Here is a 25,223-nt window from a genome sequence, read left to right on the forward strand (position 1 = left end):
CTTGTGTGCGTACGCTTGAGGCCAGGACATTCACGTTCCAAGCAATAGATCTGCAGGTGGAGAGCAAGAAGGGACCTCAGGTCCAAGTTGTGTTCTTCTGCACAGGTCATGGGAAGCCCTGCATTTGGGAGGTTATTGGGCCCTCACTCACCCCTTAATGAAGCTGACATCGGGCCCGCGAATGTTGAAGCAGGACATTATTTGTCAGAACCCAAGGAAGGCGGGTGAACGCTTGGAATCCCCGTGCTCCTGACAAGGAATGGCTCCCGGATAGCTTCGCTCAGATGTTGCCTGGGTGTTTTAAACCTGGTATGGCTAAAAATGAGCTTGCCTTACACCTGCTTCTGTCACAGTTCCTGTCTTGGGGACAGGCCTCTGGTGTTCTCGTGGCATGCTAAGCTGGTGTTCTGGGTTCCGGAGCCTCCTTCCTTACCATCCCCGTGCACTGCCCCAGTAGCTGGCAGCACCCTGAGACTCAGGTCTCACCCAAGTCTTTGTTGACCCGCAAGGCGTGGGTGTGCCTGGAGCCCCCATACTTCCTCACCATAGTCTGGAATTCCACCGAAGCATGCTTGCCCAGTCGTTTCTGTGCCTTTTCCATTAGACTTCAAGCTCCTTGTAAGAAAGGTCTGGGTATCATTTATCTTGAATACCAGCTCTAGCACAAGACTTGCCTGCAGTAGCTGTTCAATACATATTTCTTGAATGACTTACCAGTCAGGCCCGAGAGTACCTGAGGCCGTATTACATGGTCGTCACATGCCCAGCGTCGGAACCTGAGGCCTGGGTTCAGACTCGGCTGTTTGTGTGATCTTGGGTGAGTTCCTCAACTTCTTGATCACCAGTTTCTTCAGTAATAAGATGGGGGAATGACTACTTCCTAGGGCTGTGATGAGGAAATGCTTTCATCCCTGCGGAACACCCGGAGAACCGTGTGACACAGTGTTTGGTGTTTCAGATATCTATCGACAACAACAATACAGTTATCCTTGATGGAAAGGAGAAGGCTATAAGCAAAGCTTGGAATGAGAAATCAGGCACCAAAAGCCTGCATAGTGGGTTTGAAAGAGGTGCAGAGGTGGTTGGGAACCGAGGTTTCTGGCTAGGGCCGTGCAAATGTGGGAGCGGATGGGATTACTCTGGGAAAGAGTGAATGGCAGTGGGAGGTATAGGGTGGGAGAACCAAAGACAGAGCCTTGAGAAATCCTACAGCTGAGGGATGAGAGGAATCAAAACAGGAAAGAAAGGTAATGATGATCCATAGGACTTTGCGGTTGTTCAGATGCCAGGGATGGGAGTTTTAAAAAGATAGTCAAGGGTGCTGTGTTGGGCAGAAGGCCTGTGACAAAACTGGAAGAGGCAGGAAGAATCTGATAAATGGGGAAGCATTGGTGCCCTTGTCTGTTTCAGTGGACGCAGAGGAAGGAAGAAGCCATGCAAGAGGTTGCAGAAGGCCGGGTTAGGGACAGACTGGACACACTAAGGCTGATGGTTGTGCTGCAGCGTGTGTTCCTGTAATGCATTTTAATTTGTGGGTAGAGGACTGTTGTCACTATCACTACATGGAGGGTTTTTCTCAGCACGTTAACACTTTGCATTGCCGACTAATAGCAGCTGAATGTAGCAAGCCTCCTGGAGATGGGGGCGCAGCAGTGATGCCTCGTCTTCCTGTGCTCTGCTGCTTGGCTCTCTGGCACCTGCTGTGCCTTGACGAGCTTTGGAAGCATTACTTGCCAATCTTGGTGCATTTATTCATTGATTCCATACCACTCCGTGGCCTCAACCCTTCTGTTGACTCCTTTCATCATGCTCTCCCATCCCTACCTTTTTAAAGGTAAAGAGTCCTATCTGTTTTTCTTAGGAATTTAATATATTTAAAAAATATTTTTAAAGTGTTTTTTTATTATTATTATGGTTATTGTTTTTGTTAGTGCTTGGGTTAAAATTTTGACTCCTTTCCCAGTGCCTTTTTTTTTCTGATAATCCTAATTTTTTTTGTTTGCACTTATAAGGCATTAGTGTTTTGCAATATGTATGTCCAGTTACAGACATAACCGTGACTTCTTTTCTTAAGATTGAACAATGCTGGAAGGGAGCATGGGAGGGAATGACAGGGTGTAGGGAACTTTTTCTCAAGGATCTGAAGACCTGACCATGCTTGGCTGTAAGTTGGTCTAAATCAACTTCCACTTAGTGACTTTTTCTAAGTTTTCTTCATTATATATTTAGGTAGTTACGTTTCTGCATTTTTATCTTCTGTGTGATATTTTGCTACAGTCTGAGCAAGCGCCTGAGGCTGAAATACACCCCCAGCTGAACAGAGCCCCCTCCCAAGCTGCAGAGAGCAGTCCAGCAAAGAAGGTAAGGCCAAGGGGAAGGTGCTACTGTCATGGCATTATGAGCCCCTCCCCTGGGCTTCTTGTCTTTGTTTGCAAATCTCTTTCATGGTTTTTGTGTCCTGAGGTGAATGTTAATGATACGGGTTTCCTAGAATGTGGGTTCTTTGTGAAGATTAGGGTGCTGATGATTCTTGGGCCTGACCTTGATGCCACTGACAGTTTGCACTTCCCTCTTCAACACCCCAGTTAAATATGGCGGCCTTGCTTTTGGCAAGTTCAGGCGGCATGGTGGGGAGGGCCAGGTGCCTTTAGCAGAACCCTGCGTGCTGCTGAGCCTCTGGGAGTGCCTCTGAGGGAGGGCAGTCTGCTCTTTGTGTGCCATGGTGCCCTCTTGAGTCCTGGTGTCTTCACTTTAGCCTCACCCCCCTCCTCCATGTCTCTGAGTCCCAGGTCATTTTGCTCAGTAGGCACCACTCACTCGTTGTGTTCTCTGTTCACCTCATCCTCTTCTTACTGGTCCCATTTTTCTCAGACCCTTCTCTGGTCAGAACACTGGCCTTGGGCTCAGGAGCATGGGTGAAGAGGGGCCTCCCAGGAAGCAGGCTGGCTGTCTCCTCCCAGAAGACATTGTGGCTCTTGCTGGGGCACCTGGGTGGCTGAGTCGGTTAAGCATCGACTTCAGCTCAGGTCATGATCTCACGGTTCGCTGGTTCGAGCCCCGCGTTGGGCTCTGTGCTGAGAGCCTGGATCCTGCTTCGGATTCTGTGTCTCCCTCTAGCTCTCTGCCCCTCCCCCACTTGTGCTCTGTCTCTGTCTCTCAAAAAAATGAATAAACATTAAAAAATTTAGAAGACGACATTGTGGCCCTTGAGCTTGACTTCATGTAGGAATTGGGAATGGAAGAATGAGGAGCAGATGACTGAGACCATCACAAACTTCAAAACGTCTAACATATTCCCACAAGCCCCAAAGTGAGGCAAGGGTGAGCTTTGTCTTCAGTTAGAAAAGGCCTCGTGGTGTGAGATGCACACAGCGTTCAGAAAAGGAAGAGAGGGAGGGTGGAACCTGATGCCTGTGTCCCTCCAGTTCTTGCCAAGCCATGAATTTGCCTTTTATCCTCGGGTGTGGAGTTGGAACAGAGCACACGCCTGACCTAGAGGAACATGGGGCTTTGGCATAATGGGGGAGCATTTCGGTTTTTAACTTTTGGGTTTTATTGTTTTGTATTTAATCCGCAGGACATACCGTATTCTCAGCCTCCATCAAAGCCCATCCGAAGGAAATTCCGACCTGAAAACCCAGCTACAGAAAACCAAGACACTTCTACTGCTGTTGGTGGGCCAGCAACGGCAGCGGCTGTGAAACCCCACGCGGCAGTCCAAAAGTAAGTCCATCAGATCAGTGAGGTCGGAGACTACCTTTTAAATCTTCATGCATGTGTAAATGTAAATATGTTTACATTTATATTCATGGCCATAGAAGAGTGTGATTTTTTCGGTTGTATTTCATCTTAGTCATCTCTGTGGTACTATTACAGCCTGCCAGTCCCCTAGAAAGAGACCACCACCCCAAGGGGCGAGCGAGTACAAAGCTGTAGCATTTTGGTTTGATTCCTTCCTTCCCTCCTCTTTGTCTCCTTCCCACCCCTCTTCTTATGGGGGCCCACGTTTTCCGAGGAGGAAGACAGTGATAGAGATGCCAGTCTTCCCTCTTGACCTGTCTTCTGTTGCCCCAGGGCGAATGGTTAGCTTCATGACCCTTAGACCCAGCTTTCAGTAGATGTGGCTTGTGATTTCTTCTCAGTCCCCATGAAAATTGCCTGTTTTCACTCATCTCGGCACAGAATGGTTGCATGTGGAGCATCCAAAATATCCAAAATGCCCATATGACTGGCTGTAACAGACATTGGAGGGAGGGGGGCACACCTGTGGACATGGCCGGGAGCCGAGAGAACAGTGCTCTTGGACAAACCATTTTTCTCTAGAAGGCTTTGGCTTTAAGGAAGGCTGTCACTTGCCTCAGTTTCCCTCTAGTGAAATCGAGCGAGGTGTTGAGGGCAGAAACCTGCTGCTGTGCATGACTTCGCAAGTGAGCTCGACTGGGCACTAATGTCAGTGCTCAAGATGTGCCCTGACACTGCTCTCGAGGCCTCGCAGATCCCAGGGGCTGCTTTGGGCTTCTCCCATTTCCACTGTCGTGGAAGGAGAAGCAACAGACTCCGGGGGTGCAACTTGCCTTTGGAGCCCAAACCCCGTTCTGAATTTGTGCGGCACTATTCTTCACAGAATGGTGTCTGTGTCTTTTTTCAAATGGATCATTTCCTAACGGTGTCAGTGCATAAAGGAAGTGTATTTTGTCCTTACTGGCCGCTGACAGCCTCGACCATCTTCCTGTCACCCTCAGGCCTAGGGGACGGAGCCCCGTCAGGGACAGAGATGGCTAAACTCGCTTCCGAGTGCTCCCCCAGCTTTCCGCTTTAGTCTCTGTTTCACATTACCGCCGCTCAGGGGTGGCCGCTACATCTACCAGAGCGCACAGACGGTGGCTGGTGGGGCTCACGCAGAGATCTTTTTCATTTTCTTTCCTTCGTCTGTTTTTTTAAACAGCTTTATTGAGGTATAATTCACATAGCATACAATTCACCCTTTTCCATGTACAGTTCGGTGGTGTTCAGTATATCCACAGAGTTGTGCAGCTGTTGCCGCAATCTAATTTTAGAACATTTTCATTGCCCCCAAAAGAAATTCCATTCCCGTTAGCAGTCACTTTCCATTCCCCATCCTGCGTCCCAGGCAACCACTAATCTACTTTCTTTTCTTTTCTTTTTTATTTTTTTTTCTTTTTTTTTTATTTTTTATAAATTTGCCTGTTCTGGCCATGTCATGTAAATGGAATCATGCAACATGTGGTCTTTTGTGGCTGGCTTTTTTCCCAGTTACCACTGCGTGTCCAAGGTTTATCTGTGTTGTGGCACAAATGGGTACTTCTTTTTTTATTGCTCAGTAATGTTCCGTTATATGGATAGACCCCGTTGTATTTATCCGTTTCTCACTTGATGGACATGTGGGTTGTTGCCACTTTGAAGCTAGAAAGAACATCACTGGTACACTCTTTGTGTACAAGTTTTTTGTGTGGTCTTACGTTTTCATTTGTCTGCAGTATGTACTTAGGAGTGGAATTTCTGGGTCATATGGCAGCTCTATATTTAGTATTTTGAGGACCTGCCAAACTGTTTTCCACTGTGACTGCAGCATTTTACAGTTTGGCGGGTAACAAACGAGAGTTCCAGTTTCTCCAGTTTCTTCCAACACTTGTTGTTATCTGTTTCTTTTTTTTTTTTTTTTTAATTTTTACAGCCATCGTAGTGGGTGTGAAGGGGTATCTTATTGTGCTTTTGATTTGCATTTCCCTCTTGCCTAATGAGGTTGAACATCTTTTCATATATTTATTGGCCATTTGTGTATCTTCTTCAGTGAAATGTCTACTCAGATCCTTTGCCCTTTTTTGCTCGGATTTTTTTTTTTTATTCTGAGTAATGGGTTCTTGGCCTATTCTGGATACAAGTCCCTTGTCAGATGTATGACTTGCAAGTATTCTTTCCCATTCTGTAGGTTGTCTTTTCACTTTCTTCAAGGTGTCCTTTGCAGTGCAGAAGTTTGTAATATTGATGACATCCAGTTTATCTATTTTTCTTTCTTTTGTTACTTGTGCTTTTAGTGTCATAGCTAGGAGGCATTGCCTAACCCAAGTTCATAAAGATTTTTTCCTGTGTTTGCTTCTACAGATTTTATAGTTTTAGCTCTTACATCGAAATCCATGGTTAATTTTGAGTTCATGTTTGTGTATAGTGTGAGGAAGGGCCCCAGCTTCATTCTTTTGCATGTGGATATCCTGTTGTTCCCGTACCATTTGTTGAAAGGAGATCCTTTTTTCTCTTATCTACCTGTTTAGTGACTGTCCCTCATTGTGATACTCTCTCACTAGTTAGATGACCATGTGGTGTCAGGCTGAGAGAGTCTCCTGGCCACCAGCAACACAAATAGTGCTGTAAATGGCAGGGATGAATTTCATACAGCTTGTTTTAGTTCCTAGACCAGTTTATTTTGGAGTGATAAGAAGCAACTTAGCATTCATAATTTATTTTATTTTTATTAAAAAAATTGTTTTAATTTATTTATTTTGAGAGAGAGCGAGCAGAGGAGGAGCAGAGAGAGTCCCAAGCAGGTTCCACACTGTCCACGCAGAGCCCAACGCACTCACAGTGCACACAGCCAATGAACTCATGAACCACAAGATCGTGACCTGAGCCGAAACCAAGAGTCTGACACTTAACCGACTGAGCCACCCAAGCACCCCAGCATTCATAATTTTTTAAGCCCTGGAGAGAGAGACAGCCAGAAACGTGATGTATAGTTCTTATTCACCCATGGTTTTTTGGGGAAAGAATTAAATTCTCATGTGCTTAGACATCTCTTGTCTGTAGGAAATTAATCTCTCTCATGCATCTGGAGTGGTCTTTACTATGTATTGTTTGGGGAAAAATGAGAAAAGAGTCACAAATCATTTTCTTAATTACCTAACAGAACCCTGGTTAAGAAAGGCTAAAAAAAAAAAAAAAAAAGACTAGTTGGAAAGTGGTCATCAGCTCTTTGGGAAATCAACATCAGCACTGACCTATTGTAAGAAACAAATTCTTCTTCAGATATCATCGTCTACTCCATTTAGGGCAAAAGAAAAATAAAATATTGTCTCCACGCAAGCTGCTGAGTCCAGGTTATAACTAATAAACACCTCTTGTATTGTGTCATCATTAATGAGCTGCTCCTAAGGACAAAAATGGGTTTTTTAAAGAAATACTTTGGTTTACTTGGTTTTGCCTCACATCTCGCCTATCTAGTAAAGATGAACTTTGGGAAAATAGAATTGTTTGAACAGTTTGGAGAGAGAGGATGTTGTGTAACAGTACTATGACTGAAACTGTGCCAACGGCCACAGCGTCCTGGACCACCCCAGGGCATACCCAGCAGCCAGTGTGGCAGTGTCTGCTTGCCTGCATGACGCTCTCAATGTGGCTGGGATTCTGTTTTTCTTCCTGCTTCATATTTGGCAGCACTGGAATGTCTGTGGGGCTGATGAGTGGCATCCCTAATGAAATCTACCATTTCCAAGTAGAGAAAAGGCAACACAACTTCATTTCTTAGAAGCTGTACTCATAATTCCTTGGGAGAAATCAGGCCTCAGGTTGGAGGCTAAGAAGATTTTTCTCATCAAGAGACCCTAGTTTATATTCTTTCAAATATTGATTCAGCTGTTTGATTGAAACCCAGGTAACAGCCACTCAGCTAACGTAGAAATTGCCTTCTTTCCTGTGTAAAAATCTGAGATGGTGAGTAGTCGAAGCACAGAGTAGCTCTGCCCAGGAACCCAGGTGCCTTCCTGTGTTCTTGTTCTAGATCCCCATGGGAGTTCCCTTTATCCCTGTGGTTGCAGATGGCTCACCAGCATGTTCATATTCTGGGCCCCAGAGAGGAGAAAGGAAAAATGGAGAGAAAACAGATTACTTTTAAGGACATGACTCAGAAGTGGCACACATCACTTCTCTCTGATCCCTTTGGCCCAGAGTTAGACATATAGCCTTACCTACCTGCAGTAGAGACAGGGAAATAGAGTTTTTTGGTTGGATGGCGTGTACCTCATTCAACTGCAGATGATAGGCTGGCTACTGCAAACAAGAGGGCACAGGAATAGGTTTTGGAGGATAGTCGGCTGCAAAAGCTTGAGTGGACAGTGCCTTACAGTGCTGCAGTTCTTAATTGATAGATAGCATGACACACAGTAGAACCAGACAAAGTAAATGTCTGCTTAACTGTTACTCCTTCATTTTCCTCCATGGAAACCAGGCCAGTTAGAGCCTGGCCTGGAACAGTGAGTGAAAATATTACAAAAACCTGAAGAGACAAACTGCAGAAGCAACTCTTAAGAGGATGGGGCAAGTTATCCGCGTCGGGCTCTGGGCTGATGGCTCAGAGCCTGGAGCCTGTTTCCGATTCTGTGTCTCCCTCTCTCTCTGCCCCTCCCCCATTCGTGCTCTGTCTCTCTCTGTCCCAAAAATAAAAATAAACGTTGAAAAAAAAGAAAAAAAAATTAAAAAAAAAAAGAGGATGGGGCAAGTTAAATGCTTCGCTGACCTCTTCATAGGTATTCTGGGCTTGATCCTATCTTGGTGTTATTTAGGCCTCCTTTGTAGCAAATGATAAAAAGCAACTTGAGGTAGCAAAACCATTCTCTTTATTACAAGAATATAGGGGTGACTCATAGAAATCCGCGGCAGGATTAGGAGTGGGTTGGAAGAGAAGATTGCAAACCCTTTGGGGTGCCTTCTCATTCCTCTCAATTTTCTTAGGGTGTTTTTGACATTTTTATCTGTGAAGACTCCTCAAGCAACTACAACTCCAGAGATTACTTTCTCTCTGTGCTGGGCCCAGGCTGAACTGAACTATTAGCCATAACCCAGATCCTTTGGAGGGAGAATTTGGTCAGCTCAGCATGGGCCAGCATCCACTCAAGGGTCAAAATAGAGGTGAAGGTTTTCTTAAGACAAATATGACTGCCTGCCAGGGGCCCATCCCAGTGGAGGAGGTGGGAGGAGATGGAGACAGTTCCCAAAGAAGGAGGAAACTGTTAGGAACTGAGCACACATAATGTGGTAGTTTAAAGAGGGACATCAAGTTCTGATCAACATCTTTTTTTAAACTTTTTATTTTGAAATAATTACAGATTCACAAGAAATTACAAAAACTGTGCAGAGCAGTCCTGTGTATCTTTTTTTTTAAATCTATTTTCTTCTTTTTTAATGTTTTATTTTTGAGAGAGAGAGCGAGACAGAGCGAACGCACATGCAAGTAGGTGAGGGGCAGAGAGAGGGGGACAGAGGATCCGAAGTAGGCTCTGTGCTGACAGCAGCAAGCCCGATGCGGGGCTCAAACTCTCAAACCACGAGATCATGACCTGAGCCAAGCTCAGATGCTTAACCGACTGAGTCATCCAGGTGCCCCAGTCCTGTGTTCTTTCGCCTAGTTTCTCCCAATGGATAACATTTTACCCAACTGTAGTACAATATCAAAACCAGGAAACTGGCATTGGGATAGTGTATGTGTAGTTCTGTGTCATTTAATCCCATGTGTAGAGTCTTGTAACCACCACTGTAATCAAGGTACAGAAGTCAGACCTACCCCGTCCTCCTCACCATTCCTTACCCCTGGCAACGATTGATCTGTTTCCCCTATCTATAGTTTTATCATTTTGAGAATATTATATAAATAGAATCGCACAGCATGTGACCTTGTGAGTTTGGCTTTTTTTCACTTGGCACAGTCCCTTGACATCCAAGTTATGTATCTGAGTCCACACTGCTAAGCTGTATTCTGTGGTATGGATGTACTACAGTCTGTTGAGCCATTTGCCTGTCGAGAGACGTTTTGGTTGTGTCTAGTTGTTCAGAATTGTAAATAAAGCTACTATGAGCATCTTGTGTACAGGTTCTCATGTGTACATAACTTTTGATTTCTCTGGTATAAATGTCCAAGAATGTGACTGCTGGGTTGTGTGTTGAGTATATGTTTAGTTTTTAAAGAACCTGCCACGCCGTTTTCCAAAATGGCTCTACCATTTTACATTTCCACCGGCAATGTATGGCAGGTGCAGTGTGTCCACATCCTCACCAGCATTTGGTACTGTCACTATTTTTTTTACTTTAGCTGTTCAAATAGGTGTGTAGTTCTATCCTATTGTGGTCTTAACTTGCATTTCCCTAATGGCTAGTGATGTCGAGCGTCTTTTCATGTGTGTATTTGCCATCATATATCCTCTTTGGTAACGTCTCTTGAAGTCCTTTGCCCGTTTTCTAATTGAATTGTTTTTTGTTGTTGAGACTTGAGAGTTCCTTATGTGTTTTAAATACATATAAATGGTCAGATACGTGTTTTGAATATATTTTCTCTCAGTCTGTAGCTTGTCATTTCATCCTCTTTAACAGTCTTTTGTAGTGTGAAAGCTCTTAAAATTTCGAAGAAGTCCAGCTTATTGATTTTTTTTTTTCTTGTATGGATCGTGCTTTTTTTGTCGCATCTAAAACTCTTCACCAAGCCCTAGGTCCTAAAGATTTTCTCGTGTCTTTTCTTCTAAAAGTTTTGTAATTTTACACTTTATATTTAACTTGCTGGATCCATTAGGTCAGGGTTCTTTTCCCTTTTTTTTGGCTTGTGGATGTTGAACTGCTTCAGCCCTGTTGGTTGAAAAGACTATTCTTGCTCCATTGACTTACATTTGCACATCTGTCAAAACTAAGTTGTACCAATGTGAATCTGTTTCTGGGTTCTCTGTTCTGTTTGGCTGATCTATGTGTCTTTTCCTCTTGCCAATACCACACAGTACTGATTCCTGTCTTCATTACTTATTTACTTGATTACTATAGTTCTATAATAAAATGTCTATTTCTCCCACTTTATTAGGATCTTTTAGAATTGTTTTAGCTATTCTGATTCCTCTGACCTTCCATGTAAGTTTTAGAGTAATTTTGTATTGATCTACAAAAATCTTGCTGAGATTTCAGTAGGAATTATGTTAACCTTTGTATCAACCCGGGGAGAGTTGATATCTTTACTATGTTGAGTCATCCAATCCATGAACATGATAAATATTTCTCTATTTATTTTGATTCTAATTTTTCATTAGTGTTGCATAGTTTTCAGTATGTAAATCTTTTTTTTTTTTTTTTTTTTTTTTTTACCATTTTATTTATCTAATTTACATCCAAGTTAGCAAATAGACCCATAATGATTTCGGGAGTATATTTCTTAATGCCCCTTACCCGTTTTAGCCCATCCCCCCTCCCACAACCCCTCCAATAACCCTCTGTTTGTTCTCCATGTTTGGTTGGACATAAGAGTCTCTTAGGTTTTGTCCCCCTCCCTGTTTTTATATGATTTTTGCTTCCCTTCCCTTATGTTCATCTGTTTTGTATCTTGAAGTCCTCATATGAGTGAAGTCCTATGATATTTGTCTTTCTGTGACCAATTTTGCTTAGCAATAATACCCTCTAGTTCCACCCACGTAGTTGCGAATGGCAAGATCCATGCTCCTGGATAGGAAGAACAAATATTGTTAAAATGTTAATACTACCCAAAGCAATCTACATATTCAATGCAATACTTATCAAAATAACACCAGCATTCTTCACAGAGCTAGAACAAACAATCCTAAAATCTGTATGGAACCAGAAAAGACCCTGAATAGCCAAAGCAATCTTGAAAAAGAAAACCAAAGCAGGAGGCATCACAATCCCAGACTTGAAGCTATACTACAAAGCTGTAATCATCAGGACAGTATGGTACTGGCACAAGAACAGACACTCAGATCAATGGAACAGAATAGAGAACCCAGAAATGGACCCACAAACATATGGCCCACTAGACTTTGACAAAGCAGGAAAGAATATCCAGTGGAATAAAGTCAGTATGTAAATCTTGTATCTGTTTTGATATATCTAAGAATTTCTGTTTGAATCTTTGTAAGTGATACTGTATTTTCCCCCAAGTATTCATTGTTACTATATCAAAACTCTATTGATTTTTGTATGTTAATCTTCTGTCCTCCAAACTCACTTCTATTCTTGCTGAAATAATAGTTCTGAGAATTTTTTTTTATAGATTCCGTGGAATTTTCTATATAGGTCATCATGTCATCGGCAGATAGTGACAGTTTCATTCTTTCCAATATGTGTGCTTTTTATTTCTTTTTCTTGAATTATTGTGCTAGCTAGGACTTCTAGCACTGTGTTGAAAATAATAATGAGAGTAGAAATCCTTGCTTTGTTCTTCATCTTAGGGGGAAAGCATTCAGTTTTTCATTATGTATGATGTTAGCTGTGGCTTTTTTTGTAGAAATTCTTCATCAAGTTGAGCAGTTTGGCCTCTATTCACAGTTTTCTGAGAGTTTTTATCATGAAATGGGTATTGAGTTTTAACCGGTGCTTTTTCTATATCGGTTGATATAATCATGTGAGTTTTTTCTTTCAACTGTCAGGATGGTGGATTATACTGATTGACTTTTGAATATTAAATCAGTCTTTCATCTCTGGAATAAAACTCTCTTGGTCATGGCGTATAGTATTTAAATATATTGATAAATTCAATTTGTTAATATTTTGTTAAAAGATTTTGCATCTATCTCCAGGAGAGATACTTTGCCTAATTTATGTCTTGCTAGGTTGCCCCCTTCCAAGTCATTTCACTAGAGAGAGCAGCGTTTGGGCTTGGTGGAAGGTGCTTTTTTATGTCTGCCCTTATTGGCATTTATGGATTTCTGACTTCTCCACTATCTAGTCTGGAATATATGAAGCAAAAAAGAAAACTCAGGGAATTCACTGCTATGTATTTCCCTGGGTACCAAGTTCCCTAGCTGGTTTGCCTTCTTCACTTTTTGGAGTAACCTTTTTTTTTTTTTTAAGTTTATTTATTTTGAGGGAGAGGGGGAGGAGAGAGGGAGGGGAGAGGGAGGAGTAGGAAGAGAGGGAGAGAGAAGGAGGGGCAGAGGGAGAGGGAGAGAGAGAGAATCCCAAGTAGGCTCTGCGTGGTCAGTGCAGAGCCCAACGTGGGGTTCAATCTCACAACTGTGAGATCATGACCTGAGCCAAAATCAAGAGTCAGACGGTTAACTGACTGAGCCACCCAGGTGCCCCTTTTTCAAGTAATCTTATGTTTGTTTTATATATCATGTCCAGGATTTTAACTGTACTTGGTGGGTAGAGAGAAGTGTGTCTACTCTATGTTGTCCTGAAACCGGAAGGTCAATCCTTATCTTTCTAAACGTAGATTTTAAAGCCTCTTCCATGCCTATTTATGGATGGAAAAAAATTCATCTTTAAACTTGTTGGGGAAGGGAGTATGCCTTCTGCAGATGGTAGCAGAGTGGGTACCATAGTGTACATTCTCAGCGAATATTAATCAGATCTCCACAGTGGTCGCTGTCTCCACAGCCAGCAACTCTGGCTGAGTTGCTCTCACCTAGAACCCACCTCTCACTGATTACAAATATGTCTGGGTTTTTTTTTTTCCTCTGAGGATTCAGTATTTTTTGCGGTGGGATATAGGGCTATAGGTTATGCAGTCACGTTGATTTATCATCCCAACTGTAGACAGCTTTGAAAGAGAAAGAGAGTTCTGAGAATAATTAGGGCCAGGCAAGCAGTGTAAGCAGAGACTGTAATGGGCAAAGTGGAACATGTGGTCACCCTAGTTATACCTGCTCTGTGAATTTACTATTGACTTAATTTGGGGATACTGGTATTAAAACATTTCTGTTTTCCTCAGTGCCACAGATGTGTGCTGGTGAACGCACACATGTGAGCATACTCACATACACTCAAGCATTTATGCCTAACAATGAAGAAATGAAGGAGAGTTATACAGGCTGGCTAAGTTAATGTAGGATTTTTGCTAAAGAGAATGTTCTTCTATTCATTTCCTTCAGACTTGTCCACAGGGGCCACCTGCAGGTCTTTTAAATGCCATTAATGCTTACACAAAAAGGGCATTCTAGTTAATGTGGTTTGTCAGGAAGAAATACTTATTAAATTGTCTGGGAATAAATGGAATGCGAGGTTTGAAAAGGTCCAATTCACAGCTTTTCTTCAAGTTATAAAATGGGAATTACTTCAGGTGTAAATAATTGATCCCGACAAATTTGTTTCATTTGGTGTGCACCTGCCTGCTGCCTGTCTGTGAATGTATGATTTTATTTTTGGAGCCCTGTGACATTGGTCCCTTGTTCGTTTAGCACTTCCCATGAATCCGAGTGTTTGGACCCACAAGGGTCTGGATCTCTGGGTTCTAGTTCACTGAACTGTTTGTGCTTTTTTATAGACAGTCTTCCAAACAGAAGAAGGCTATTCAAACTGCTATCCGCAAAAATAAAGAGGCAAACGCGGTGCTGGCCCGGTTGAACAGTGAACTCCAGCAGCAGCTCAAGGTAAGGGGCTTCCCGAATGTGGATCACCAAGCTTTCTGTGTGGTGGTTTTGTTTTGCCCCTTGGCCGCGCACTGGCTTCTGTTCCTGTTGGTAAGACTTTCATCTTTGTTCTTAAACTTCTTTTGGAAGGCAGAGAATTGCTGCACTTAAGTTTCATGGGTTGATTCTCGTATGTTTAGAGGAAGACTAGTCACTTGAATGTTGCAGGCTGCATATCGTGTGTTCGTTAAACGGACAGAAAATCTATTACAAAGGCTGTCTGAAGCATTCTTCTTTGTCCAAAGCTTCTGGATAAACCCTTGATCGTTTAGATCCTCCCTGAATGATTCTATACTTCTTTAGGCCGAAGAGGGTGGCCCTGATAACTATCAAAGGCCCAACCCCTCCCCTGAGCACTTTGGAAGTGGTTCCATGGCACCTTCTCAAGGACATGATCCCTGTCCTTATCACCGCTTGCTCTTTTCCCTTCATCTCTCCTGTGTTAGTTTCCCAGCACCATCGTAACGAAGTACTACAAACTCGGTGGCTTAAAGTCACAGAAATCACTTCTCACAACTCTGGAGGCTCGAAGTCTGAAGTCCAGGTGTCAGCAGGGCCATGCTCTATCAGCAGGCTCTAGGGGAGAATCCTTCTTGCTTCCCAGCTTCTGGTAGTTGCTGGCAATCCTGGGCATTCCTTGGCTTCTAGATGTATCACTCCAATATCTGTTTCCACTGCCACATGGCGTTGTCTCTGGATCTGTGTCCAAATTCCTCCTCTTACTGTGTCCTCTTCTTATAGGGACACCAGTCCTTGAATTAGGGCCTTCTCTAATTTAGCATAACCTCATTTTAATTAAATCACATCCACAAAGGTCCTATAAGGTCACATTTACAGGTGCTGGGGGTTAGGACTGAAGCATATCGTTTTGGGGGACACGGTTCTACCTCCTACATGCCCTGATTCTCTACTACGTCATTGCCATCCACATCCACACACACCAGTATTGTCCTTGGTCTTCTCGCATCCTTCTCCAGCTGCAGCCCCAGCTCCCTGGTCTCCTTCCCAGCTAGGTTTCTTCTTACTCTACTTCCTCACCAACAGCTTTCTCTCTCTCCGCTTCAGTGTGGCTTCACTCTCCTCCATTCACACCCCTCCTATGACCAAATCCAATGGGCTGTTTCAGTACTACTTGAATTTTCAGAAGAATTCTACACAATGGACTATTGCCTTCTCTGGCATTGCTTTTCTCACTGGTTTTGGGGTTTAATACTTTTCTCATGTTCTTTCTATTCCTTCCCTTCCTGGTGTTTCTTCCTTAGCATTCTCTGCTATTTCTTCCTTCTTTGATTTCTGTTGTATTATTCTTCCCTTTGCCCCAGTATTTTATTATGAACATTTTCAAGCTTACAGGAAAGTTGGAAGAATCCTATGGTAAATACTTTCATAGCCACCTCTTTTTAACATTTTAGTATACTTGTTTTATCATGTATCTATGCCTCTGTCCCTCAGTCTATCTTATGTCTAACATTTTTTAAATGTTTATTTTGAGAGAGAGCGAGCACGAGGAGGGGAGGGGCAGAGAAGGAGGGAGAGAGAGAGGTTCTGCATAGCCCCACGTGGGGCTCAATCTCACAAACCATGAGATCGTGACCTGAGCCGATCAAGAGCTGGACACCTAACTGACTGAGCCACCCAGATGCCCCTGTTTTTAACGTATTTTTAAGTACGTTGCAGACATCTGTTTGCATCCCCTAGCTTGCAACATGCATATCATTAACTAGAATTCAGTATTTTTACAGGTTTTTCTGATGATGTAAGTTTTCCATGAAATGAATGCAGGAATCTTAAATGTGTATTTGCTCAGTTTTTTACAAATGCATATACTTATGGAACCCAAACCCCTCTTGAGATTTAGAACATTATCATTACCCCAGGGGGATGCCTCATGCTCCTTCCCAGTCAATTCCTGCCACTCATACAGTTCTTACTTTGTGATGCCATAGTGTTGCTTATTCTGTAACTTTATATAAATGGTGTCCTCCAATGTGTACTTTTGTGTAAAGCTTATTTCACTTAGTATTACATTTTTGAGATTGATTGATATTGCTTGTCCGTTCCTTTTTACTGATGGATAGTATTCCATTCAGCGATGGTGTTACAATTTAGTTATCAGTTATTAATGAGTTATCCTATTAATGGACACCTGAGCTGTTTCCAGTTTTTGGCTATTTTGAAGAAAATGACACTCTGGAGTGAGTCTTTGTGTGGAAATATATTCTCATTTCTCTCGAGGAAATCCCCAAGATTTGGATTAGTAGGTAATGTGGTACGGGTATGTGATTAGTTTTATTAGAAACTAATAGAGCTTTTCCCAAAGTGGTTTAAGTATTTTGTACTCGTCCCATGTAGAGCATGAGAGTTCCCGTTGTTCCACATCCTTGCTGACATTTGGTGGCGGTCTTTTTCTTTTTAGAGAGCGAGCGAGCATGAGTGGGGGAGGGGGCAGAGGGAGAGAGGGAGAGAATCTTAAGTAGGCTCAATACTCAGTGCTGAGCCCAATGCGGGGCTTGATCCCACAACCCTGGGATCATGACCTGAGCTCAAATCCAGAGTTGGACTCTCAACAAACTGAGCCACCCAGGTGCCCCAGTGTTGTTCTTTTAATTTTAGTTGATCCTGTGGTTATGTAGTTTTTATTTTGTGTCTCCTTGATGCATAATTTTGCCGAGCACTTTTTTATTGTAATTATATTTACCTTTCATGTATTTTATTTTATAAAGTGTCTTTTCAAAATACAGTAAAACCTTGGTTTGTGAGCATAATTTGTTCTGGAAACATGCTTGTGATCCAAAGCACTTATATATCAGAGCACATTTCCCCATAAGAAATAATGAAAACTCAGATGATTTATTCCACAACACAAAAATATTCATATAAAAATGATTGCAATACTGTAATATAATACAAAATAATAAATAAAATACAAAATGTAAAGAAAAATAAAGAAGTTAACCTTCACTTACCTTTGAAAACCTTCATGGCTGCTGTGAGGGAGACCAGAGAGAGGAGGGTTATTGAGTAGGATGACTTTTACTATTACTAACAGATGTTGACTATAGTACAGTATTAATAAACTCTTGTCATAGACTGTAGTTAATGTAATTGACAGGAAGGCAGCAGAGGAAAGGGTCTGTATCTGCAGGCAGCCTGACCTAGAATGAAGCAGAGCATTCCTAAGCTTACTCTTGTCTGGAAAAGCAAAGGACTGGCCATGGGTGCTTTGAAGCGACAAAAAATACACTAGTGCCAGTCGTGGGCTCCTTCCAGCGTTCTGAAAAATCACTGATTTCTGCCGAACACTGTGGCCTAAGACAGAACATCTGAGCATCCAAGCATGGGAGATGATCATCCACAATCCACACCAAGCTAGCCAGAGAGAGAGAGAAGAACCATTGACTCAGTTCTGATCATGTGACATTGGGCGTCACATACTAGTTGTATTGCAAGACATCGCTCATTTATCAAGTTAAAATGTATTAGAAATGTTTGCTCGTTTTGAGGAACACTCGCAGAACAAGTTACTTGCAACCCAAGGTTGTACTGTATTTGCCCATTTTAAAAATTGTTTTTGTGGAGTTGTAGGTAGATTTTTTTTAATGTTTATTTTTGAGAGAGAGAGAGAGGGAGAGAAGAAGTCGGGGAGGGGCAGAGAGAGAGGGAGACAGATGATCCGAAGCAGGCTCTGCGCCATCAGCACAGAGCCCCCTGCAGGCCTCGAACTCACAAACTGCGAGATTATGACCTGAGCCACAGTTGGACACTCAACCAGGTGCCCAGGCACCCAGGCGCCACCCAGGCGCCCCTAGGCAGATGCTTTTTATATTATCTTGGTTACTACTAGTCCTTTGTCAGATACCTGTTTTATAAATGTTTTCTTGCAGTCTTTGTTTTGCTTATTCATTTTCTTAACTGTATCTTTTCATGAACAGAAGTTTTTAATTTCCATGAAGTCGAATTTATCATTTTTTTTGGTTATTTTTTTCCTATATAAGGAAACTGCCTACATCTAAACAATGAATCTAGTCTCTTATGTTTTCTCTTAAAGGCTTTATTGTTTTAGTTTTTACTTTTAGGTCTTAAGATAATTATTTAAACTACTGAGGTATGATTGACACACCAAAAGCTGTGAATATTTAGTGTATGCAACATGATACATACAGTTTGGAGATAATTATATCTCCCATCACTACAATTTATGCCATAAAACTATCCATCACCTCTACAAGTTCCCTCCTCTCTCTCTCTTTCTCTCTTACTATTTTGTGTATATGATAAGAATGTTTAAAGTAAGATCTACTCTCTTAGCAAATTTTTAATTATACACTACAGTATAATTAATTGTAGGCACTATGCTGTATAGATCTCTAGGCTTTACTCATCCTGTATGACTGAAACTTTGTACCCTTTGAATAGTGTCTCTGCATTTCCCCCAGTCCCTGACCACCACCATTCTGCACTCTCCTTTTCGGAGTCTGACTATTATAGATTGCTCATATGAATCGTGTCAGTTAGCATTTGCCCTTCTGTGTCTGGCTTATTTCCCTTACCATAATGTCCTGTGGGTTTATCTATGTTGTTGCAAACGGCTGAATTTCTTTCTTTTTTAAGGCTCAGTAATATTCCATTGTACATATATACATTTTCTTTATCCATTTGTCCATTGGTAGACATTTAGGTTCCTTCCATGTCTTGGCTACCGTGAATAATGCTACCATGAGCATGAGAGTACAGATGTGTCTTCAAGGTACTGATTTTAACTCCTTTGGATATATACCCAGAAGCTGGATCATATGGTAGTTCTGTTTTTTTTTTTCAGCTTTATTGAGATATAATTGACATATACCACTGTGTAGTTTTAAGGTATACAACATGTTGATTTGATACATTGACATATTGAAATATGATTATCATGGTATCGTTAATTAATGCCTTTATCACCTCACATAATTATTAGTTCTTTTCTGTGGTGAGAACATTTAAGATTTACTCTCTTGGCAACTTTCAGGTATGTAATACAGTAGTGTTAATTGTAATTATCGTGTGTACATTAGATCCCTAGAACTTACTCATCTTACAATTGGAAGTTTGCACCCTTGATCAACATCTCTCCATTTCCCCCAAGTCCCTGGCAACTGCCATTCTATTTTCTGTTTCTACGAATTTGGCTTTTACATTCCACACACAGGTGATATCATACAATATTTACCTTTCTCTGTCTGACTTATTTCCCCTGGTGTAGTACCCACAGGGTCCATCTCTGTCACAAAGGGTAGGGTTTCCTTCTTTCTTATGGCTGAGTAAGACTCCACTGTATGTATGTACTGCATCTTTATCCATTCATTTGTAGACAGACCCTAATGTTCCCATATCTTGCCTATTGTAAATAACGCTGTGGTGAACATGCAGATACCCCTTAGAAATCCTGATTTTTTTTTTTTTTCATTTGGATACCCAGAAGTGGGATTGCTGGATCAGATGATGGTTCTTTTAATATTGAGGAACCTCCATACTGTGTTTTCCATGGTGGCCAATTTACAGTCCTACCAGCAGTGCACAAGGATTCCCTTTTCTCCACATTTTTGCCAACACTTATCTCTTACCTTTTTGATAATAGTCATTTTGACAGGTGTGAGGGGATCTCCTATTGTGGTTTTGATTTACATTTCCTTGGTGATTGCTGATGTTGGGCATCTTTTTATGTATCTGTTGGTCATTTCTTTTGGTATGTTGTATTTCCATTTTCATTTGTTTCAAGATAACTTTTGATTTCTTCTTTTATTGGTTATTCAGGAGTGTTAATTTCCACATATTTATGAATTTTCCAGCTTTCTTCCTGTTAATTGATTTCTAGTTTCATAACATTGTGATCAGAAACAATACTTGGTATGATTTCAATCTTTTTAAGTTTTCTAGGACTTGTTTTGTGACCTATCATGATCTATCCTGGAGAGTGGCACTTGAAAAGAATATGTATTCTGCTGCTGCTGCTGCTGCTGGATAGAATGTTCTTTATATGTCTGTTAGGTCCATTTGGTCTAAAGTATAGCTCAAGTTCAACGTTTCCTTACTGATTTTCTGTCTGGATGATATATGCATCGATTTCTCCCTTCAGATCTGTTATTTGCTTAATATATTTAGGTGCTCTGATGTTGGGTACATATGTATTTACGATTGTTATATTTTCTTGATGAATTAACCCCTAAACATTAAATAATGACCTTCTTTGCCTCTTGTTATGGTTTTTGGTTTAAAGTCTGTTTTGTCTGATTTTAAGTATAGCCACCCTGCTCTCTGGGTTTTTCATTTGCATGAATTACCCTTTCTCATCCCTTCACTTTGAGCCTTGTGTGTGACCATAAAGCTGAAGTGAGTCTCTTGTAGATAACATATAGTTGGGTTTGTTTTTTAGCCACTTTATACCTTTTGATTGGAGGATTTAAATTCATTTACATTAAAAGTAATTATTGATAGGTAAGGACTTACTAATGCAATCTTATTTTTTTTCTGGCTGTTTCCTAGTTCCTTTTTCCTCACTCACTGCCTTCTTTTGTGAATTGATGATTTTTCTCCATTGGTATGCTTGGATTGTCTTCTATTTATCTTTGTGAATTTACTATAAGTTTTCGCTTTGCAATGACTGTGAGGCTTATATAAAACGTTTCACAGCTATAACAGTCTGTTTTATGCTGATAACAACTTAACTTTGCATATAAAGACTCCACCCTTTTACTCTCCCCATTTGCATTTTTGATGTCACAACTTCTTTTTATATTGTGTATCCATTAGCAAATTATTGTAGCTGTAGCATTTTTGTAAAAAAAGTTTTTTTATTGCCTTAATTATAGAGATACTCTTCCTGTGGTTCCTGTTAAAAGTTACTATCTCACTTTATTTTCTTAAAGTATTAACTGGATGCTAGTCTCTCTAAAGTTGTGGCTATTAATGTCTTAGGTCCTGATTTTTAGCATTCTAAATCAGAATTTCAGAGCTTTAAGGGAGCCTGGACACCCTCCTTTGACAGATGGGCATAGAAAGGCCCTTGAAATCTGTGTGACTGGCCCCCGGTCACTTAGTTACCACAGGACAGAGCAGAGGAGGAGTAACACCAAGTCTCTAGCACCTTTGGCACTCTGCTTCCCCATAAGATACTGATTTGCTTTTTATTTTTTTTATTTTTTTATTTTTTTTTTAAATGTTGATTTATTTTTGAGACAGAGAGAGAGCATGAACGGGGGAGGGTCAGAGAGAGACGGAGACACAGAATCTGAAACAGGCTCCAGGCTCTGAGCTGTCAGCACAGAGCCCGATGCGGGGCTTGAACTCACAGACTGCGAGATCATGACCTGAGCCAAAGTTGGTCGCCCAACTGACTGAGCCACCCAGGCACCCCGCTTTTTATTTTTTTTATTGTTGAAGTATAACTGACATACACTGTTATATTAGTTTCAGGTGTATAGCATAGTGATTTTACAATTCTATATATTACTCAGCACTCACCACCACAAGTGTAGTCACCATCTGGCCCCATACAGTGCTATTGTAGTATTATTGACTCTGTTGCCTATGCTGTACTTTTCATCTCCATGACTTATTTATTTTATAACTGGAATTTTGTACCCCTTAACCCATTTCACCTATTTTGCCCATCCTTCTACTCACCTCCTCTCTGGCAACCACCAGTTTATTCTGTGTATTTAAGGATCTGTTTTTTCGTTTGTTCATTTGTTTTATTTTTTAGATTTCACATATAAGTAGTATCATATGGTATTTGTCATTCTCTATCTGACTTATTTCACTTAGCATTATACCCTCTAGGTCCATCCATGTTGCAAATAGCAGGATTTCGTTCATTTTTTATGACTGTGTAATATTCCTGTGTGTGTGTGTGTGTGTGTGTGTGTGTGTGTGTGTGTGTATCTTACATCTTTATCCATTCATCTGTCAATCGACACTTGAGTTGCTTCTATATCTTGGCTATTGTAAATAATGCTGCAGTAAACTTAGGGGTGCATATATAACTTTTCAAATTAGTGTTTTTTATTTACTTTGGGTAAATATTGAATATTGGAATTACTGGATTGTATGGTAGTTCTATTTCTTATTCATTCATTTTAATTAATTCATTAATGTTTATTTCTGAGATAGAGACAGAGCACAAGTGGGGGAGGGGCAGAGAGAGAGGGAGACACAGAATCCGAAGCAGGCTCCAGGCTCTGAGCTGTCAGCACAGAACCTGACACGGGGCTCGAACTCAAAAACCATGAGGTCATGACCTGAGCTGAAGTTGGTTGCTCAACCGACTGAGCCACCCAGGCACCCCTAATTCATTCATTTTAAATTCAAGTTAGTTAACATACAGTGTCATATTGGTTTCAGGAGTAGAACCCGGTGCTTCATCACTTACATACAGCCCCCAGTGCTCATCCCAACAAGTGCCCTCCTTAAGGCCCATCACCCATTGAGCCCATCCCTCCACCCATTTCCCCTCTAGCAACCCTCAGTTCTCTATATTTAAGAGTCTCTTATGGTTTGCCTTTCTGTTTTTGTCTTACTTTATTTTTCTTCCCTTCCCCTATATTCATCTATTTTATTTCTTAAATTCCACATAAGAGTAAAATCATAACTGTATTTGTCTCTCTCTGACTTACAATTTTACATTTTTTGAGGAACCTTCATATTGTTTTGCATAGTGGCTGCACCAGTTTACATTCTCACTAACAGTGCGTGAGCGTTCCTTTTTCTTCACGTCTTCGGCAACACTTGTTTTTTCTTTTTGATTGTAGCCATTCTGACAGGTATAAGGTGATATCTCATTGTGGTTTTGATTTGCTTTTCTCAGATGATTAGTGGTGTTGAACATCTTTTAATGTGTCTGATGGTCATTTGTATGTCTTTTTTAAAAAAATGTCTATTTAGGTCCTCTGTCCATTTTTTTAATTGGATTGGATTTTGTTTTGTTTGGCATTGAGGTGTATAAGTTCTTTATATATTTTGAATATTAACCCCTCATCAGATAAATCATTTGCAAATATCCTCTCTTACTCAGTAGGTTGCCTTTTTGTCTTGTTGATGGTTTTCTTTGCTGTGCAAAAGCTTTTTATTTTGATATAGTCCTAATAGTTTATTTTTGCTTTTGTTTCCCTTGTCTGCAGAGATATATCCACAAATGTTGCTAAGGCTAATATCCAAGAGATTACTGCCTATGTTTTCTTTGAGGAATTTTATGGTTTCAGGTCCCACATTGAGGTCTTAGTACATTTTTTATTTATTTTTGTGTATAGTGTAAGAAAGTGGTCCAGTTTCATTCTTTGGCATGTAGCTGTCCCGTTTTCCCAACACCATTTATTGAAGAGATGTTTTCCCAGTGGATATTCTTGCCTCCTTTGTCATAAATTAATTGACTGTATAAGCATGCGTTTATTTCGGGGCTCTCTATTCTGGTCATTGATCTATGTGTCTGCTTTTGTGCCTGTACCATACTGTTTTGATTACTACAGTTTTGTAGTGTATCTTGAAATCTGGGATTGTGATACCCCCAGCTTTGTTCTTCTTTCTCAAGTTTGCTTTTGTTATTCAAGATCTTCTGTGATTCCATATGAATTTTGGATTATTTGTTCTAGTTCTTTGAAAAATGCTGTTGGGGGGCGCCTGGGTGGCTTAGTCAGTTAAGCGTCCAGCTTCAGCTCAGGTCATAATCTCGCGGTTTGTGAATTTGAACCCTGCATCAGGCTGTGTACTGACAGCTCAAAGCCTGGAACCTGCTTCAAATTCTATGTCTTCCTCTTTCTTTGCCCCTCCCCTGCTCACGCTGTCTCTCTCAAAAATAAATAAACGTTAAAAAAAATTTTTTTTAATGCTGTTGGTATTTTGATAGAGATTGCATTGAATCTGTAGATTGCTTTGGGTAGTTTGGACATTTTAGCAATATTTGTTCACCCAATCCATGAGCATGGAATATCCCTCCATTTATTTTTGTCATCTTCAATTTCTTTCATCAGTGTCTTATAGTTTTCAGAGTATAGGTTTTTCACCTCTTTGGCTAATTTCATTCCTAGGTATTTTATTCTTATGCAAATGTCAGTGGGGTTGTTTTCTTAATTTTTCTTTCTGCTACCTCATTGTTAATATTTAGAAATGCAAGAGATTTCTGTATATCAATTTTGTATTCTGAAACTTTGCTGAATTCATTTATTCTAACATTTTTTTGGTGTTGTCTTTAGGGTCTTCTATGTATAGTATACTTATCTGCAAATAGTGGCGGTTTTGCTTCATTTTTACCACTTTGGATGCCTTTTATTTCTTTTTGTCTGAGTGATGCAGCTAAGACTTCCAGTACTATGTTGAATAAAAGTGGCTAGAGTAGACATCCTTGTCTTGTTCCTGATCTTAGAGGTAATGCTTTCAGTTTGTCACCATTGTGTATGATGTTAGCTGTGGGTTTTTCATATATCGCCTTTATTATTTTGAGGTATGTTCCCTCTAAACCCACTTTGTTGGGAGTTTTTATCATGAATGGATGTTGTCCTTTGTCAAATCTGTTTTTTGCATCTATTGAGAAAATCATATGGTTTTTATCCTTCCTCTTGTTAATGTATGATGTATCACATTGATTTGTAAGTAGCTACAGATATTTTTAATTCTTTTGTCCTTTTACCTTGTAATAGAGTTAAGTGGTTAACCCCTTCATATTACAGCATTAGAATATTCTGAATCTTACCAGTTTTATTCTTATCTTTACCAGTATGTTTAATTTTTTTATGTTTTCATGTTGCTGATTAGCATTCTTTCGTCTCAGCTTGAAGGACTCCTTTCTAC

The 25,223-nt window shown here is 40.9% G+C and overlaps 1 protein-coding gene across 7 annotated transcripts in view; it reads left to right on the forward strand.

Moving 5' to 3' along the window:
* REPS2 (RALBP1 associated Eps domain containing 2) overlaps window positions 1-25,223 on the forward strand; it is a 217,346-nt gene that overhangs the window by 180,056 nt on the left and 12,067 nt on the right. For all 7 annotated transcript variants that reach the window (XM_023248871.2, XM_023248867.2, XM_023248869.2 and 4 more), the window contains 3 exons: window positions 2,278-2,361; window positions 3,578-3,723; window positions 14,261-14,366. In XM_023248871.2, coding sequence (XP_023104639.2) covers window positions 2,278-2,361; window positions 3,578-3,723; window positions 14,261-14,366 — 336 coding nt within the window. The remainder of the gene's footprint in view (window positions 1-2,277; window positions 2,362-3,577; window positions 3,724-14,260; window positions 14,367-25,223) is intronic.

This window comes from Felis catus, chromosome X, assembly GCF_018350175.1.
Source record: "Felis catus isolate Fca126 chromosome X, F.catus_Fca126_mat1.0, whole genome shotgun sequence".
NCBI classification, from domain to species: Eukaryota; Metazoa; Chordata; class Mammalia; order Carnivora; family Felidae; genus Felis; species Felis catus.